At 37.6% G+C, this 19536-nt stretch overlaps 2 protein-coding genes across 5 annotated transcripts; one reads left to right on the top strand and one right to left on the bottom strand.

Moving 5' to 3' along the window:
- Positions 1 to 4513: 4513 nt before the first annotated feature.
- On the bottom strand, positions 4514 to 16664 carry LOC139979896 (protein phosphatase methylesterase 1-like). Of its 2 annotated transcripts, none has more exons than XM_071991105.1 (13): positions 16542 to 16664; positions 15263 to 15363; positions 14616 to 14710; positions 14178 to 14287; positions 13505 to 13662; positions 12308 to 12398; positions 11500 to 11565; positions 10817 to 10919; positions 10174 to 10255; positions 9162 to 9227; positions 8630 to 8739; positions 8047 to 8114; positions 4514 to 6890 (listed from the first exon to the last, which is right to left on the bottom strand). In XM_071991105.1, exons 3-13 carry the CDS (start codon positions 14661 to 14663, stop codon positions 6872 to 6874), a joined length of 921 nt encoding a protein of 306 aa, XP_071847206.1. In that variant the 5' UTR covers positions 14664 to 14710; positions 15263 to 15363; positions 16542 to 16664; the 3' UTR covers positions 4514 to 6871. The 2 variants fall into 2 exon arrangements, with proteins under 2 accessions (XP_071847206.1, XP_071847205.1); XM_071991104.1 differs by lacking the exon at positions 16542 to 16664 and adding an exon at positions 16035 to 16455.
- On the top strand, positions 16565 to 19263 carry LOC139979897 (thioredoxin domain-containing protein 9-like). Of its 3 annotated transcripts, none has more exons than XM_071991108.1 (3): positions 16565 to 16690; positions 17280 to 17780; positions 17926 to 19263. In XM_071991108.1, exons 2-3 carry the CDS (start codon positions 17314 to 17316, stop codon positions 18128 to 18130), a joined length of 672 nt encoding a protein of 223 aa, XP_071847209.1. In that variant the 5' UTR covers positions 16565 to 16690; positions 17280 to 17313; the 3' UTR covers positions 18131 to 19263. The 3 variants fall into 3 exon arrangements, with proteins under 3 accessions (XP_071847209.1, XP_071847208.1, XP_071847210.1); XM_071991107.1 differs by having other exon boundaries at positions 16591 to 16690; positions 17275 to 17780; XM_071991109.1 differs by lacking the exon at positions 16565 to 16690 and adding an exon at positions 16756 to 16905.
- Positions 19264 to 19536: the final 273 nt, after the last annotated feature.

The raw sequence follows: 19536 nt of genomic DNA, 5'->3' as shown, positions 1-19536 counted from the left end.
TTTCTAATATTTAAACCTCAGAAAGAAAGGAAGAAAAGATCTGAAAATTAAAAGCCTCAACTGGGAATTGAACCGTAGATTTCGCATTTATCTGACTCTTTGCGTTTCAGAGCACTACCAACTGCGCCACTGTAACTGATGAGAAATAATGCTCGTTTCTAATATTTAAACCTCAGAAAGAAAGGAAGAAATGATCAGAAAATTAAAAGCCTCAACTGGGAATAGAACCGCAGATTTCGCATTTATCTGACTCTTTGCGTTTCAGAGCACTACCAACTGCGCCACTGTAACTGATGAGAAATTATGCTCGTTTCTAATATTTAAACCTCAGAAAGAAAGGAAGAAAAGATCAGAAAATTAAAAGCCTCAACTGGGAATTGAACCGCAGATTTCGCATTTATCTGACTCTTTGCGTTTCAGAGCACTACCAACTGCGCCACTGTAACTGATGAGAAATAATGCTCGTTTCTAATATTTAAACCTCAGAAAGAAAGGAAGAAAAGATCAGAAAATTAAAAGCCTCAACTGGGAATTGAACCGCAGATTTCGCATTTATCTGACTCTTTGCGTTTCAGAGCACTACCAACTGCGCCACTGTAACTGATGAGAAATAATGCTCGTTTCTAATATTTAAACCTCAGAAAGAAAGGAAGAAAAGATCAGAAAATTAAAAGCCTCAACTGGGAATTGAACCGCAGATTTCGCATTTATCTGACTCTTTGCGTTTCAGAGCACTACCAACTGCGCCACTGTAACTGATGAGAAATAATGCTCGTTTCTAATATTTAAACCTCAGAAAGAAAGGAAGAAAAGATCAGAAAATTAAAAGCCTCAACTGGGAATTGAACCGCAGATTTCGCATTTATCTGACTCGTTGCGTTTCAGAGCACTACCAACTGCGCCACTGTAACTGATGAGAAATAATGCTCGTTTCTAATATTTAAACCTCAGAAAGAAAGGAAGAAAAGATCAGAAAATTAAAAGCCTCAACTGGGAATTGAACCGCAGATTTCGCATTTATCTGACTCGTTGCGTTTCAGAGCACTACCAACTGCGCCACTGTAACTGATGAGAAATAATGCTCGTTTCTAATATTTAAACCTCAGAAAGAAAGGAAGAAAAGATCAGAAAATTAAAAGCCTCAACTGGGAATTGAACCGCAGATTTCGCATTTATCTGACTCGTTGCGTTTCAGAGCACTACCAACTGCGCCACTGTAACTGATGAGAAATAATGCTCGTTTCTAATATTTAAACCTCAGAAAGAAAGGAAGAAAAGATCAGAAAATTAAAAGCCTCAACTGGGAATTGAACCGCAGATTTCGCATTTATCTGACTCTTTGCGTTTCAGAGCACTACCAACTGCGCCACTGTGACTGATGAGAAATAATGCTCGTTTCTAATATTTAAACCTCAGAAAGAAAGGAAGAAAAGATCAGAAAATTAAAAGCCTCAACTGGGAATTGAACCGCAGATTTCGCATTTATCTGACTCTTTGCGTTTCAGAGCACTACCAACTGCGCCACTGTAACTGATGAGAAATAATGCTCGTTTCTAATATTTAAACCTCAGAAAGAAAGGAAGAAAAGATCAGAAAATTAAAAGCCTCAACTGGGAATTGAACCGCAGATTTCGCATTTATCTGACTCTTTGCGTTTCAGAGCACTACCAACTGCGCCACTGTAACTGATGAGAAATTATGCTCGTTTCTAATATTTAAACCTCAGAAAGAAAGGAAGAAAAGATCAGAAAATTAAAAGCCTCAACTGGGAATAGAACCGCAGATTTCGCATTTATCTGACTCTTTGCGTTTCAGAGCACTACCAACTGCGCCACTGTAACTGATGAGAAATAATGCTCGTTTCTAATATTTAAACCTCAGAAAGAAAGGAAGAAAAGATCAGAAAATTAAAAGCCTCAACTGGGAATTGAACCGCAGATTTCGCATTTATCTGACTCTTTGCGTTTCAGAGCACTACCAACTGCGCCACTGTAACTGATGAGAAATTATGCTCGTTTCTAATATTTAAACCTCAGAAAGAAAGGAAGAAAAGATCAGAAAATTAAAAGCCTCAACTGGGAATAGAACCGCAGATTTCGCATTTATCTGACTCTTTGCGTTTCAGAGCACTACCAACTGCGCCACTGTAACTGATGAGAAATTATGCTCGTTTCTAATATTTAAACCTCAGAAAGAAAGGAAGAAAAGATCAGAAAATTAAAAGCCTCAACTGGGAATTGAACCGCAGATTTCGCATTTATCTGACTCTTTGCGTTTCAGAGCACTACCAACTGCGCCACTGTAACTGATGAGAAATAATGCTCGTTTCTAATATTTAAACCTCAGAAAGAAAGGAAGAAAAGATCAGAAAATTAAAAGCCTCAACTGGGAATTGAACCGCAGATTTCGCATTTATCTGACTCTTTGCGTTTCAGAGCACTACCAACTGCGCCACTGTAACTGATGAGAAATAATGCTCGTTTCTAATATTTAAACCTCAGAAAGAAAGGAAGAAAAGATCAGAAAATTAAAAGCCTCAACTGGGAATTGAACCGCAGATTTCGCATTTATCTGACTCTTTGCGTTTCAGAGCACTACCAAGAACACTGAGGTATAGAAGTTCCATCTAAGTTGCCTGTAGTTTTATGAACTGAATTGCAAATGTAGTTGTTACTGCTCTGGGTCATGTTCAGTGCCTCAAACGTGTATGTGTCATAAAAAATGAAAAACATTTTGTCGCAAAGGCGATAAATGTATATCTTTTCTGGTATTTCGCGACACGCTGATTACGAATCTGAACTTTATTTTGGAATTGGGTACCAAATTGAGGTACTTTTTTAACTTTGCATGACAAAACACCTATTTTTGGGGCAAATAGACATGATATGGACAAAAAGCCTTTCCCGGTCAGATAATTACACGAAATTGGTGTATAACAAAGACAAGAGCGTCTTCTACTTCACGTCTAATTTTAAAGTCGATGGGTGTTTCAGAGAGGACAAGAGAGGGGCTGAAAAGAGGGGGTTTTCCAAATTTTGCACTTATAAAGAACAGTCACGTATTTCTATCTTGTACTTTGGGACCACGTATCTCCCGAACGGAAGCAGATATGGACCTGGGAGTTGCAGATTTGGGCTCCTGAGCATCGATTACTCCCTGTTACGTCTTTTGGGCGAAATCGATTTTGGGTCAATTTTTGGCAATTTTTATTTGCGCCAAAAATAGGTATTTTGTCTGAAAAGTGAAAAAAGTACCTCTTTTTGGTACCCAATTCCAAAATAAAGTTCAGATTCGTAATCAGCGTGTCGCGAACTACCAGAAAAGATCCACATTTATCGATTTTGCGACAACAAGTTTTTTCACCTCAAAAAAAGTAAGAGCGAAGAACTTTTACGACGAACAAAGGATTAAAATCTTTTGTTGTCCCTAAAAGATTTTCGCTTTTCTATTGTTCCTGTGAAGTTGCAAACTGAGCGAAAAAAGTGTCATAAGAGGGCGCAAAGGCAATAAATGTGTATCTTTTCTGGTAGTTCGCGACACGCTGATTACGAATCTGAAGTTTATTTTGGAATTGGGTACCAAAAAGAGGTACTTTTTTAACTTTTCAAGACAAAACACCTATTTTTGGCGCAAATAGAAATCATATAGACAAAAAGCCTTTCCCGGTCAGATAGTTACACGAAATTGGTGTATAACAAAGACAAGGGTGTCTTTTACTCCACGTCTAAGTTTAATGTCGATGGGTGTTTCAGAGAGGACAAGAGAGGGGCTGAAAAGAGGGTTTTTTTTCAAATTTTGCACTTATAAAGAACACGTATTTCTATCTTGTACTTTGGGACCACGTATCTCCCGAACGGAAGCAGATATGGACCTGGGAGTTGCAGATTTGGGCTCCTGAGCATCGATTACTCCCTGTTACGTCATTTGGGCGAAATCGATTTTTTTTTTTTTTTGCATATACCTTGACCCTGTACCTATTGAAATGTCTGTTTGATATCACATCTGATAGGGTTATAAATTACCAACTTAAACTTAAATACTCCATTGGAGCAAGAATTATGCAGAGAATTGGAGTTACAATTAGACCAACATCATGTGTAGATGAAGTTCAAAAAACTCATTAACGAAGTGAGTTCAGTTTGAACATGTAAGAAAACCAATACAGGTCCAGTAGATTGGAAATTTAAACAATTTGAAAGTTTGTAATTTATTTGTGTAGCCATTTTGTATTAGCATTTTGAGAGATATAAAGTTACTTACACCTTGCATTCTACATGTAAAGGATTATTTTGCTTTGGACAAAAGCACTAAAATTTAGGAAAAGAATGATGCACCTTGATTTGATATGCTAAGATTCTGGTTCAGTAAACAATATTCAAGTAAAGGACTTAGGCTGTGTAGGTAGGCATGGCCGGGTTTATTTGCTTTTATTAGCAAAATAAACAGATCAAATTTTAACAATGGAACCAAAAAAACAAAAAAGTATGAAAAACTGTGTAACAAAACTTGGAAATATTGAATATTCACTTTATTTTCATGCTCCGAGTTGTACAAAGTCTGCTTTTGATTCAAACTTGTTTGATTTTTCACTAAAATCAATTTTTTCAATACCTTCAATGTCATATGGAGTATTCCTATCAAATGTATTAAATACTTCAGTTTGACCCCAAAAATACCACACAGAAAACTTGGCAGTTGAAAAATTTATACTTGGTTTGCAGATTCCAGAGTAATGACTGCAAGAACATTATCGAAATTGATAGATGTCAAAGCTACTTTTGAGGTTAAGTTTGCTAACCTTGTACACATGATAAATGCTTCAGTAAAGCTTGGATGAACTTCATACTTGGTATGTACATACATAGTAGCGAGACGAAAGAATCCTATCGAAATTGGTGGAGGTCAAAACTCGCTTGAGGTCAAAATCTGAAAACCTTGTAAACACAACTCCAAAAGTAAAGCTTGGATAAACTTCATACTTGGTATACAGATACATCGTCCCCATACAGAGGGGCCAGTAAGTCCTCCACACCCCCACCTACCCCCCTCACCCTCCCCCTCACCGTTCATATTTGATGGATACTTCAATAACAATCCAACCAACTCTTTTGTTCAGCCAGTATCTGTCAATATCACAAATTCCAGGGATGTGCCCAGGATTTCCTGAGAGCTGGGTATACTGATCGTCATCATGGGGGAGGGCCTAAGGGGGAGGAGGTGTCCCCCTCCCCCTTTGAGAATTTTTTTTTATTTTTGAAGGTGCTCAGATGCCAAATGCTGGCACTTGTGTAGCTTTTTAAGCACATACACTAGTTTTGCTAACAATTTACATTTTTAAATTTTTTGTGTGAAATATATTGTTAGGAATCTCGGGATTTTAGCTGAAAATAGTGCTGGGCAGGATTCACAATTTTTAAGACAGTGCTGGGCGGTAATTTTTAGTGCTGGGCGGGGCCGCCCAGCGTGGGCACATCCCTGCAAATTAGGTATGCTAATAGGACCCTACGTTATTCCTGCAACCACATATATCGATACACGATCTTTCCTCCTTGAAACTTTGTAGGTTCTAGTGAAATTGTCAGAAGAGGCTGAAGGATTGCAAACAAATGCTTAAAAAAGATAAGTTTTAAGGGTGTGGTTTATTCAGATATTGGTATATGCCTTTTTATCTGACCAAAAACATTTAGTTCATTTATGCTACAATAATCATGACCATATTTTAAATGTACAGTACAAGGAAAGTGTTTGAATGTGGGATGTTATACTGTACAAGGCTGGATCCAAACATTGTTATAAAGGGGGTGTGGGGCCCTAAAGTCATTATCAAAATTTTGGGCAAGAAATGGTGCATTCTGTGTTATACTTAAGACAACAAATTAGGTCTAAACTCACAATTGTGCTTATAACTACTTTCAATTTTTTAATTTGGTGTTGAAAAGGGGGATGTACACCCCCCGCTCCCCCCACTGGGATCAGGGTTTTGCTGCATCTCTTCAACCACCTACAAGGGTGTGAAGACTCGCGCCCAAAAAACGTCTGATGCCTGTAATCTGACCTAGTTTCCAATGAGGTGTAACAGAAGCGTTAGACACCACCATCAATCCCAGAAAATACACGAACAGCTTGCTACCGTCGGTAATTAGACACTAGTGTACAGTCAGTACATACAGCTACGGTCAATACCCACAACACAGTGTAAATAAGCAGCGATGGACATCTCAGGACTAGATAAGAGATAACAAGGTATCACGTTTTATTACTGTCTGCATTTTGTAGCGACATGAAGAAAACTTCACTTGCAAGCAATGGAAAGTTGACTTTTTCAGAGCGCGGCACGCGGTTGGGTGTGAGTCTTCAATGCCTTTAACGCATACAAAAGAAGTTGACAGTCTGAACATACCACTGGTTTAATATACACACCAGTGCATTGGTTATTGGTCCTCTGACTGACTCTATTTGGTCCTACACTTAACATATGATTTCTTTCTTTCTTGGTAAAGCTGATAGAGTTGACAGATGATCTGTGGACCATTAACTCTCAGTGTCATCTTTTACATGCCTGTCTTATGTGACAACAAGAGGACATCCATACACCAGTCACAATATGTCCTCTTAGGCCACCACATATAATGCAGTAATATTGCAGTGAAGCCATCCTGTGCTGTTTTTGATGTACTTGACTACATACAGACAACCCTGTAAAAGTATGACTTTGTCCTTCTGGTACTCCTGTGTCCTGATGGGAGAGACTACATTGTCCTTCCACCGCATTCCCAGAGTTGCAGCAAACAGGACAAGATTATCTCCTTTCAAAGACGTACACATCACTGATTTCTTCGAGTAGAATTTAGAAGACCAGCTATGCAAAAACTCAGCATGAAGGGAATAGTCTATTAAAAACAAGGAAACATTGGTTACAATATTACTACAAAATTCTGCTTGAATTTGCTTTGTTATGTACTATATACAACCCCCAGTGCCTATCTAACCAGGTCAACTTGGTTACTCGAGGTAATATCATGTCCAGCATACATGAATGATACAAAACATTTCTTTACAACCAAAATGTTATAATTTAAGGATATATATTTCACTGGTTCACAATAACTTAAACCCGGACATTCTAATACAAATACCACCCACGATCTATCCTACACTGAACTTTGAAGTCTTACTTCAAAAGGACTTGTGATGTCAGTATGTACAAAGCAGTCTCCATATTCATGTTCCTATCCGATAAAGATTAGAAACTGTTTATACTGTCAGTACAAGTGCTTTGAAGCATCGTAAGAGAAGACAGTATAGTGTGGTATTAGCATTAGGAAACTGTCCCAACAGGCTGCTTCATACATGTTATGAAAAGTGCAAAGTGACGCCGATATTGGGTGTTGAAAGGAACACAATTTGTCAAGAAATTAAACTTCTGATTCCATGTAGGGTGCAACAAACTCAGCATATTTCTGTAGCAGGAGATATTAAGAGTGATTCTACACAAGCACACTCAGCTGCTATAAGATTACTGTGTCCTGTGTGTTTACTTGTATCGATAATGTCACATAAAAGAATTAAGCAACCAACAAATTTGCACAAAATAATTAATAAGCTGCCCAACTCCTTGAAGATATGAAGTCATATTTTTTTATAAGATTAGTTGCATCTAAAATGTTTCTTATTTACATCAAGCTGTCATTCGTGAAAGCAACATTTGCTTTTTACTCTTAAATTTCCAGAAATTTTATTCAAAATATGAATGCCTACCCATCTCAAAGCAGCAAATTAGAAATTTTCAAGATGTCAAACTAAAAGTTTAAACAAATATTCCATCTGGAACATCTGTTTCTAAAATATGGTTTGCTCCAAGGTGAGAAGCCAACCTTTACTTTGGGCAGCCAGGGTTCAACTCCACATGCTTGGTTTTTGCCTTTTTTTGATGCAAGCACTTACATTCACTCTGACCATAACATTTACATCACATCAAGTTTTTTCCCGATCCAGAGTTAAAAATTCAACCTGGTTTTCATGCAGCATACAACATTTCAGCTTTACCTTTCAAATCCACTGAGAGCTTCTGTCATCTTGTGCCTCAGGAGGAAAGTTGCGATAGCCTCGGCTACCTGTATCAATATGAAATATGAATATATTATTAAAAAATAAACCTGATAACGTTCAGTGACTTATAGTTTAATTCGTGTGTTGGTTTTGTCAGAATCGGTAGTTGCAATAGGGGTAGTCACAATTCACACAGAAACAAATAAATTATTTAAATGGATAAATATTATAAAAGTTATTCAAATGGATATATAAATCCATCACTCATGGCAGTATCGCTACAGGTAAAATGAGCACCATATATCTTCAGTTTATTTGGTTTATAAGCAAGCCACTGTCACAAATAAAGAAATTAATAAGAAATCAATAAAGAAATTAATAATTAATAAAGAAAATATAGAAAAAAAATATATAAAAAAATCAAGAAAATCAAGAAAATTAATCAAGAAAATAAATTAATCAAGAAAAAACACCCAGATAATCTGGCTAGTAATTTCAGACCCAGAAAACAAATTTGTCAGGAGTGTATAAACTGGGCTAAATGCTAGACTGTATGACAATGGTGAGGTCTCAATATCACCTTTTGTGGTTGGTCTTCCTGCATGGTATGGCCACAGTTAGATAAGACCTGCATCTGGAACTTTCCCTGCATATGACCAATGGCAAGATCTTTATCCAACCTGTCAACACCTAGAGAGGAAAGAGAGCTTTTATAAGATACATGCACCCCTAGATCCTCAAAAAAGAAATGCTAGTAACATCAGCTAAGTTTTTGTCTTCCAAAATTGTGGTATAAAATAGGAATATGTTGGTGGCGGTAGAGAGACAAAAATATGGAACAGGGCAGTGGGTGGTGGGAGGGGGGGGGGGTGGGGAAGGAGGGTTGTTAAAATCCTAGATTCACTCCTGACAGTTATCCAATCAGGGATACAGTTGTATTTGAGTAGCATGGTACGAAATGTATGCCAATTTCCTGTTCACAAATACATTGTAATCAATGAATAGTAAACTTTGAGGAAAAAAAAACATCAGTGACAGACAGAGTGACAGACAGACAGACAGACAGCTAGCCTTAGCTTTTGTAGAATATGAAAAGAGGGGCAAATTTTTACCTGCTAGTAGTAACATCTTAGGGACTGGAACAGACAGGAAGAGATTAGACATACCCTGAAACCATCCTGGAAAAGGAGAAAGAAATGGAATAACTTAATTAACAACATTTTGATATTAATATCCAAGTTAGCATCATCCACACTTAAAATGCATCATCTTAAATAAAAAAAAAAATCAAATCAAAATCATATCAAATCAAATCAAAATCAAAGAAATGAAATAACTTAATTAACAACAGTTTGATATTAATATTCAAGTTAGCATCATCCACAATTAAGATGCATCATCTTAAATGAAATAAAAAAAAATCAAAAATCAAAGAAAAAATCAAAATCAAAGAAATGAAATAACTTAATTAACAACATTTTGATATTAATATCCAAGTTAGCATCATCCACAATTAAGATGCATCATCTTAAATGAAATAAAAAAAAATCAAAAATCAAAGAAAAAATCAAAATCAAAGAAATGAAATAACTTAATTAACAACATTTTGATATTAATATCCAACTTGGCATCATCCACAATTAAGATGCATCATCCACAACACCATGAAGAAGATTCTTCATGCTTACAAGCAATGACAGGAGTAGCTTTTCCATCAGGGATAAAAAAGATCAAATGCCGCCTTCTCCTTGCCGTGATTAATATTTACAGTTTTAGATTCGATAGTGGTAAATTTGTGAATGGGACAAGAGGGATCTTTCTTCCGAGATTTTTCCAAGCGATCCACTCGGCAACTTGGCCTTGCAGCCACTCCCTCCATTCTATATTTCCAACAGCATAGACAGATAGTCTGGGATTGGGTTGGGGGGTGGCAACCAGGGATAAAAAAAATCATCCACAACTAAAAGGAGGCTACATGGTGAAATTGAGGCTGAAGAAAACTTTTGGCAATTTTTAAAATAAGTTGAGGTTACTATCATGTTTGATGAAGCATTTCTGTAAAATGAGGTAAGTTTTATGTCTAAAACTTGACATTTTCTCATTCAATCTATAAATCAGAGTTACCTTTCCAGTATGGCTCAGTTTTAGAGAGATCTACTCTCCACGTGTATGGCTGTTGCACTGTCTCGGTATCTGCAGCATGGTTCTGAAAATAAAACCAAAAAAAAATTGGCAGTTTTATTCTGGAACATATGTGGTAGAATAATATATAAATATATAATATTAAATATATATGAATATGCTAAGAGATAAGAATGGTCGCTCATGTTCAAACGTAAAGACCAATGATACTGTCTTCATACCAGCAGCTTTCCTCTGGGTTATTTGTTACCTAATACAATGGTCCTGGCAACCACTTCAAGGATTACACTTTATATGAAATTTATTAGGAAACCACTATGTTACACATCACAATTATCAGGTGGGGATGAAAAATATGATCTGTACCATTAACTCTATTCCAGTCAAAGTAAATTCAAGTCAAAAGTATTATTACTCTCTTTCCCCTGCCAGTAATTTCTACATAAAATATTGATTGGCCCACAAAGAAGACCAATATACTTATAGAGGTATGACAAGAAGATGTTGGGGCGGGGGGGGGGGCCATCCACGACTTTCGAAACACCCCCCCATCCAATCTACAACAGTGAACTAAATACAGATTTCTTTAATAAGGTGACTTTTCATTTCCTTCCCTCATCCTCACCTCCGTCTCTCCTGCAGCCTCTTCACCTTCCTCTGTGATTGTACCATCCATTGATGTCCCAGCTTCTGGACTGCTGCCCTCTGCCATTTCGTTTTGGTCCATTCTGTATGATCAACAACAAGAGCATGAACATCTAGGAGAGTGAATGTTTCTTAATTATATTTAAACTTGGGGTGGGGGGTAGGGGGTGGGTGGGGGTGAGGGAAGGGTAACACAAAACTCAACTGGACAATGTAAGAACATATCTGCCGTGCAAAAAGTAAGTAATTTGATGTGAAATAGATGATGTTGGAATATATCTCATTGGGTACTTGGAAGGGACTTTGGAATTTAAACTTTCTCAAGACTGGACTGAGGAGCCAACGTCATCATTGACTTGATGCCCAAGAAGCATTTCAGACATTTAAATATATTTTAATGGTGATTGACTTGAAAAACAAGAATAGGTACACAATTACCATGAGAAACACAGCAACTTTCAATTGATGAGTTTGGGGGGGGGGGGTGTGTGAGGTGGTGGCAGGGATATCCTGCCTCAGGGCCACAGATGGCTTTAATCGGGCTGGCACTGAGCAGATGGGATCAGCTGTACCAATGTGCATCTCATCCCTTAATTATGTAAAACAGTAAGAAAAAGTGGGGTGGGTGATTTGAAGCATCAGCCAATAGCATCTTTTACTTACGGTTGTAATTGACCAATCATGGACACTCTTGCAGATTCAAGGTTTTTTATTTGACCTGTCCTTGTTCTGAAAGCAAGAGAGAAAAAAAAATCCTGCAAACTTCACTGACTACGATAGTTTAGAATACACTAGAATACAATAAGAATAAACTTCAAATCATATCATAGAAACATATCATAGAAACATACTAGTATTTACAAGATCAAACGGCGCCCTCACTCACCCTACCACATCCACTAGTCTGGTGGGAAGACTGTTCATTGAATATTATGGCTTATGTTATTTAAGTTGTCACCACAGGTTTAGTTGCTTATCTGAAGCATACTCACACCCACTCAATGGGGTACCACAGTTTTAGTTGCTTATCTGAAGTACTGTATATATCCACACCCATTCAATTGGGGTATCACAGTTTTAGTTGCATATCTGAAGTATACCCACACCCACTCAATAGGGGTATCACAGTTTTAGTTGCATATCTGAATTATATTCATACACACTCAATGGGATACCATGGTTTTAGTTGCTTATCTGAAGTATACCCACACACACTCAATGGGATACCATGGTTTTAGTTGCTTATCTGAAGTATACCCACACCCACTCAATGGGGTACCACGGTTTTAGTTGCTTATTTGAAGTATACCCACACCCACTCAATGGGGTACCACGGTTTTAGTTGCTTATCTGAAGTATACCCACACCCACTCAATTGGGGTACCACGGTTTTAGTTGCTTATCTGAAGTATACCCACACCCACTCAATGGGGGTACCATGGTTTTAGTTGCTTAACTGAAGTATACTCACACCCACTCGATGGCATACTCTATAGACTGGAATTGTTTTGGTCGTCCTTTCAGAAAACTTTGCATGCTCTGTAATGCCTCTAGAGCACTTCCTGAAAAAGAAAATGCCAACAATAAGTTTGATGAAATCTAGAGGGCGTTGTGGTGAATTGGTTAAGGCAGTGGACTTGTGATCTAAGGATTACAGGTTCGAAGCCTGGCCAGATCATTTAGTTGTGTCCTTGGGCAAGGTGCTTTATCTCCATTGCCTCTCTTCACCCAGGTGTATAAATGGGGACTTGCGAGGTGACTTGTACATATAGTTGCTTGCGCCGGTTTGCGGCTGCACCCTATGGGAAGTCCCCCGGGGGACACATGGCTGTGGTGCACTGTGGTGCCCCAGGAGAGATTGTTTGAATTGTGCACCCTTTGGTGTGTAGGCGTGACAAGTTACCAATGACCAGGGCTAAGTTACACATCCGGGACAGCAAGTTTGCTTATGAGGATGTTCATTAATCAAGAATCAGGACAGCGTTTTATATGATGTGATTGTACATCACACTGCACTGTGTGTTAGGATGTAACTTTGTCACTCTGTCCATGACCGTGTAATATAAATTGTATAGCCCTGAACCTACCTAAGATATCATATGATTGCAACCAGCCCTTCACCAGCCCTTCACCTGCCCTTCACCTGCAAAACCCTTGAGATTTTAAAACCTAATTTAGTTTTCCTGGTGTGAGTTTGTTGGACAAGAGTAACACCTTTAGTTTTTATTTTCCATATCTTTTCGATTAATGGTCCAGTCTTAGTGTACTACCACAAGATTGTAGCATAGTATACAAAATGCAGCATTAAGGTAACTTCAATTAACTGGTTTTAATCACCCAGAGATTAAACATGGTTACGTTGGTGTGGTTACTTCTGTTGCTATTGTGCAGGCAACCCCCCCCATATCCTCCCCCCCCCCTATACCTCCTTCCCATATTATCCTACTCCCTTTTCAAATCTATTCCAAAATATTGTTTAATTGTTATTGTTAATATCTATGACAGTGTGTTACCTTCTCTAACACATCAATTACCACCATACTAGCTAATGAGGGTACCAGGTTATTAGCTGCCCTGTGCAGTACCAACCACATCCTTACTCCACAATTTTTTTTCCAAATCTATTATTAAGGTCGTTATCGTAAATTCCTATGGCATAGAGTCTTACCTTCGACCACATCAATTACCACCATACCGGCTAATGAGGGTACCAGGTTTTTAACTGCACTGTGGATTGCGATCGCACCTCCCATACTGTGCCCTACTAGTATGATAGGCGGAGCTGTTTCATCCTTGTAACGTGTGGAGACGATCTTTCCAATGTCCCTGCGATAAAATTAGGCAGAAAGTCAATAAAATACTTTTCCAAACTGTGATTCATGGAATGATACTTGAATGAATGTTCCAGTTGTATAGTGTGGGCGACTAACAAGGGGCAGCAGAACCTTAATAAAAAAGCAGCATTCCACATTACCAGGTGAAACTGCTCAATCAATAGCTTGCTCATTATTCTATACAAGGTTGTTTTGAAGGCATTAACTCTCTTTTACCAGATGAACTTTCTGATACTCCAAGACATGAAACGCAACTTGTTTGGGAATCTGGCCAAGAAAATTTTGGCCGAAAATGCCTCCCAGATCGCTGGAAATGGCACTTCCCAGGCATAGCAAGTTGCATCTAAGCATTTTCTATTTTGAAATTACTAGCAATATCATGAAAACGTACACAAAAAAAATATGCTCAAGGGGGTGGGGGCGGTCGCCCCCTTCGCCCCTCCCCCCCCTTGGCTACTCGCCTGCTGACATATTTAGGATGAATATCTACTGCAGTCTTCCTCTTACCTGGCTAGTCTATCTGCTGATATATCATCTTCCTCACTTGTTTTTGTGTTTCCATGACCTCTGACATCAACAGCTAATGTTCTGCATTTCACCAATTTAGTCAAAGTAGCCTGTAAATTTGAAGAAATTAAACTTGAGCCATAGTGTACTGGATGATCCACATATCATCAGTTCATTTTGACTTGTGTCACCTGAATTCTATAGAGTAATTCAGTTGGTGAAGCTGGCAACCTAAATGTTTTCATGAGCTGGAGGAAATCGCTCATTGTTGCAACAGATAACATTCAATGACTGGCTGAAACATCTGGTGGTGTAGAATTTCATTTCATCAATTGAACTTTTGTTTTAATGAACGAAGAATAATTATGAAAAACTATTGATAAAGTGCTCACATGTACAAATAAAAATTTAATATAAATGTACACAAAAGGTACTTACAGACAAGACTGCCCAGGTCAGACCAGAGAAACCACCACCATGAATCATGAAAACCACAGGACCTTCACTGCCACACTCATATATATGGAAGATGTGTTAATCCATTAAGGACAATAGAAACATAAATTTGAGTGAAATTGAAACAGGAAAATGTCAAAGTTATTATTGAAAATTTAACAAATCATTTTCTGGCATGATCACTTATCTTCTTATGTTTTTTGGGGGGGAGAGGGGAGGGGGTGTGTTTAAAAGTCATTCAGGTTTTTTCCTTACTATTACTTAGCCAAAATTTAAGATATAAAGGTTCTATACACAAGTACCTTGAAAAGGACATGCAGGTGGACTACCTTTCAAGTTAGAACCAATATGCATCTAGGACCAATTTTATTACTAACAGTTAACCTCATAATACGAACAAGAAAGATGCTGTTAACGATAGCCAGTAGTACTTGAATCTGTTAAATGTATACCAGTGACAGGAAAGTTATAAACAAATTTAAAAAGAGGAAAGATGTTAACTATTTTGCTAATGGTCCTTTTTCATCCTGGGATGCTTGGAGCCTACATGCAAGTAGTTTGAAACATTCTAACAAATACTTAGGAAAATACAGATGACCCTTCTTTAAATAGTAAAAGTATGGATATGTCATCATCATCAACTTTTAAGTCTTTGGCTGAGGAGAAATAGTCACTCCAAGGGAGCAGGCTATAGTCCTTTCTTCTACTTTGCGGTCCTTTTCGTTTCTTTCTGTGAAAATGAAAGCAAACAGTAACATAAGACAAAAATGATAATTGGTCAAAGGGACAACTTTCAAACAAAGCATAATCACTCAACTACTAACTAAAAAAGGAATACCGAAGTATAACAATGTGTCACAAATTTACTGAAAATAAGGAGGGCTCTGCCCATACCCTTCTACCCTTATGCTATGCCACTGAAAAGGGGATACAAAAATTAACTTTAATCTTTTTAACTTCAAACTAAATTACTCAGGAAAACACTTACTGCAGACACAGTATTGAGTTCGCATTAAATCTTGGGGTTAGTACATTATGATGGAAAACAAACTCAGGCTATGTTAAGTAAGATACAGTTATTCAGGTCCACATCCCATCAATACCATTAGGTTGCATAACATTTAACATTTTTAATATTTCTAGGCCTACGGTACATGTATTGTAAATGTACGTTACAGTAGTGATACTGCATGAGTCAGATGGTGTTGGTGTTTGCTAAAACTCATACTAACACAAGCTTAGAGTCTAGCCTCTAGGCTACCAACTGTTAATTTGTACAGTATGTGGTTAGCCTAGCAAATTTCCGATGCATTTCAATTTAAAGGATAGGCCTAAGTTGCCAATTTTCAATGAAAGCAGAACTTAGGTTAGGTTGAATATGGCCTTAAATGCCTAGCATACCTTCCAGGTACTCCAGGAGGTGGCATCGGAGGCAGTGTACTTCCCAACGATTTCATCAGTAACTTTCTCTCCAAAGATGACATTATGAATATGAAGTCTAACTCTCAACATTGCCTAAGTTATACTATAAACTGTAAAACTATATTGCTTTGCACCTAAAACCCCCAGTTTTAATTCATATTGTGGCTTATTCAATCTACAGCAACTCTCTAACGTCTAAGTGGGGTTAGGCCTAGGCTATTCGAGTTAACAACATTCAACTACACCTGTCACTGGTTAGCAACAGTATTGTACATTACAGCACTGTAATCAAATTTTAGTGCTAGTGAGCACGGAATGGTGTTTCCCCATTTTGTTTGGGAACTGACAAATAAGGCAGACATTTGCCAACGAATATCTAACCAAATTTAATTCAGGTCATCTTACGGACTTAATATCATTATATAAAATTATGAAAACATTTTTCTCTGAATATAAACAATAACATGTTATGAAAGAAGAACTAACCGTAACTTATGGACTCTTCTAAATATATTACAGGTAATAAAAAATTGTGTTTCCTTTAGTGAAACACTCCGCACTCCATCAGTTGGATACCGATAATCCTGAGGCTGAAGTGTTTTTCAAAACGCTCGAGTTGATTTTAAGATATTCAAGTATGAATATTCCTTATAATAACGTTATTTGTTTCTTTTTAAGCTCTTAGTTGTATATAGCTTATAGTATGAAATTAAATTAAGAAGAAAGGGCCTTAATTTTGGCTCGTAAAGTTGATGTGTTCCTTTCTGTAGCGGTCGACTACGTTAACTTATCACTACTAGTACTACTTTTGCGAAATGCCTGTCATTGTCACAAATATCACTATGCTCAGGTAATGCAAAGCCAAAGCTTCTTATTGTATGAACTACAAATGTTTTGTAAAGAACTGTAATTTTGTCATCTAAGGTTTGTATAACTGAAGACAATGCCAAATTCTTTCCTGCTCCAGCCAAATTCTATCCGTCTCCATCATCCTAATCATTTCAATGTACCTAATCAGTTCGGTAACCAATTCTGTGCCTCAAAACACACAGCTGGCAAAACTTTTGTTTTCCGCTGACAAATTTGGTGTGCGGAAAGCACCGTTTTTTTTTGTCAGCGGAAAGTACCGTTAGCGGAGAAGAACGGCACCCGGCTTGGCTATAGTAGGCTATTTCACCGTTCACTGAAAATAATCATTGTTTCTTTCCTTATTTCCTAGAACAGTTAAAAGAAAGAAAAGGATAGTTTAGAGTACAATATGAACCAAGGTGCAATGGAAAATGCTGTACAACAGCAGGTCTTGAAGGCCACCGAGGTGATAGAGAACCAGCTGGATGCTGAGATTGCAAAGTTAGACCACATGGACCGTGACGAGATGGACATACTACGACAGAAGCGGTTAGATGCTCTTAAAAAGGGCCAAGAACAGAAGCGGGAGTGGCTAGCAATAGGCCACGGCACCTACACAGAGGTTCCTGGGGAAAAGGAATTCTTCCAGGAATGTAAAAAAAGCAAAAAAGTTGTCTGTCATTTCTATAGAGAAAGCACATTCAGATGCAAGATTGTGGACAAACATATGAACATTTTAGCGAATAAGCACATCGAGACAAGGTTTTTGAAAATCGATGCAGAGAAGTCGCCATTCCTCACCGAGAAACTGAAGATCACTGTACTTCCAACTTTAGCATTGATCCTCGAAGGGAAAACTAAGGATTATGTCGTAGGGTGAGTGCTCATACGATATGACATTGTAAATTACTCTCTCTCTATCTAAGCTATGACTTTCTCTTACTGACAAAAATGAGCTAATTTTTTTGATTCTCAAAATTCAATATTTTCAAAGTTCAAATCATTTCCCGTTTTACTACAGATTTGGTGATCTTGGTGGGACTGATGATTTTCCTACGGAGATGCTGGAGTGGCGGTTGGGATGTGGTGGAGTTATAGATTACAGTGGCAATCTCTCTGAACCGCCGGTGGCAGGCAAGCCCAAAGCTAATCTGCTAGGACCGAAAAGCAAGAAAATCATCCGAGGGAGGGATTATGACGAGGATTCAGACTCAGATTTGGACTGAATTTTACTTTCCACGAGGCATGAAGATGGTACTACAACATGCGTGCCATGCAATGCTTTGTGAGCAGAGTAAGATGAGTATGGGAAGGGATGAGCTGGCTAGTTCAGCACTCAGCGATAGTGTTATCTTCTGAAGCAAATAGTGATGGTTAATGTTTATTGCAATTCCATTACCTTCTCTCTCTCTCTCAGGAGGGACTGGTGAACCACCCATGTTTGTACCCTAGTCTTGGTTCTGTGACTGAAGTTCCGTGACTCAATTAATGTGTGGTGTCTTTGAAATTAATTGATGTGGAAAATCAAGCAGTGGACAGATCCATATAAAGAAATAAATTGGAAGAATGATTTTGTCTGAAGTAGTAATAAAATCAACAACCATTGATATACTACAATCCAAAAGAGGGATTTCACTGCTTCCAGTTAGTTGTAAACTTAGGACCTCCCCAATCACTATTCGTTAAGGTAAGCACCCAGGTTTATAGTTATTGTAATCACCTATTGTAAGGTAAAAATATGCTAATCAGATGCAGTTTTGGTAACATTCCTGGTTCACTTAAACTCGTTCAGTGTGCATTATCAAAGTTTTACTGTAGGCGAAAGGGACTATAAATACAAATAAACATAGCTTTATATTGATCAGGACAACCAATAAACGGCTACTTCAGTTCCATAGGCTTTACTCTTTGCAAAAAACCAGGGACTGAAAATGCCCTGGATGTTGTGATTGAATGTTTATCAATGAAGCTACTGCTTGAAATGATTTGCTAGTCTTTGGAAGCTCTTCAGCATATCCTGCCAATTTGAGGATCATTAATTATGCTTGGAAAATAATGAACATAAAGATAATGCTACTCAGCTCATTTTGTAATAAATTAGTCCAAGATTCCCTTGTTTGTAATAATGTTTTCATAAATGATAACACCTTTGTAGAAAGAAGTATATCACATTCCCAAGTTAAGTTTTCATAATTTGTTTGAAGTGTTATTTATTAGTAAGGACTTACATTTTACCAGACATTGTAATATAATGTCTTCCATAAAAATTCAAATATAAAATGTAGGAGTGTAATTGTATAAAAGTGTGAAGTTTTTGCAGTTGTTTGTCAATAAATGAGAGCTGTCATTGTGAACACAATCTGGTTGTTTTCTTTTCACTTTTTGTCATAAAAATTAATCGAATCACAAAACATCGAGGCCCTTTTCTGACAATTACTGTCCTCTTTTAAATCCTACAAATCATTCCAGTAGATTTTGATAGTAATTTTAACTTCAAGTTAGTTTTTACATATCCTCACAGGTTATTCCAGAAATAATGTATGTAACATCAGGTTATTATCCATATCCCATTTAAAATTAATCTTTTCAATATTTTCTGTGGAATAACATTATCTTCATCTTCGGTGACAAA

The sequence above is a fragment of the Apostichopus japonicus genome, chromosome 14 (assembly GCF_037975245.1).
Source record: "Apostichopus japonicus isolate 1M-3 chromosome 14, ASM3797524v1, whole genome shotgun sequence".
NCBI lineage: Eukaryota > Metazoa > Echinodermata > Holothuroidea > Aspidochirotida > Stichopodidae > Apostichopus > Apostichopus japonicus.
This window is presented reverse-complemented; position numbering and strand designations above follow the sequence as displayed.

Excerpts from the sequence above, each read along its gene's own strand:
- LOC139979896 (XM_071991104.1), bottom strand. The coding sequence starts at position 16,117 with ATGTCATCTTTGGAGAGAAAGTTACTGATGAAATCGTTGGGAAGTACA. Across the intron at positions 15,364-16,034 it reads CCTCCTGGAGTACCTGGAAG|AAAGAAACGAAAAGGACCGC; the intron begins GTATGCTAGGCA and ends TCATTTTCACAG. Across the intron at positions 12,399-13,504 it reads GGTAATTGATGTGGTCGAAG|GAAGTGCTCTAGAGGCATTA; the intron begins GTAAGACTCTAT and ends TTTCTTTTTCAG.
- LOC139979897 (XM_071991108.1), top strand. The coding sequence starts at position 17,314 with ATGAACCAAGGTGCAATGGAAAATGCTGTACAACAGCAGGTCTTGAAG. Across the intron at positions 17,781-17,925 it reads ACTAAGGATTATGTCGTAGG|ATTTGGTGATCTTGGTGGGA; the intron begins GTGAGTGCTCAT and ends GTTTTACTACAG.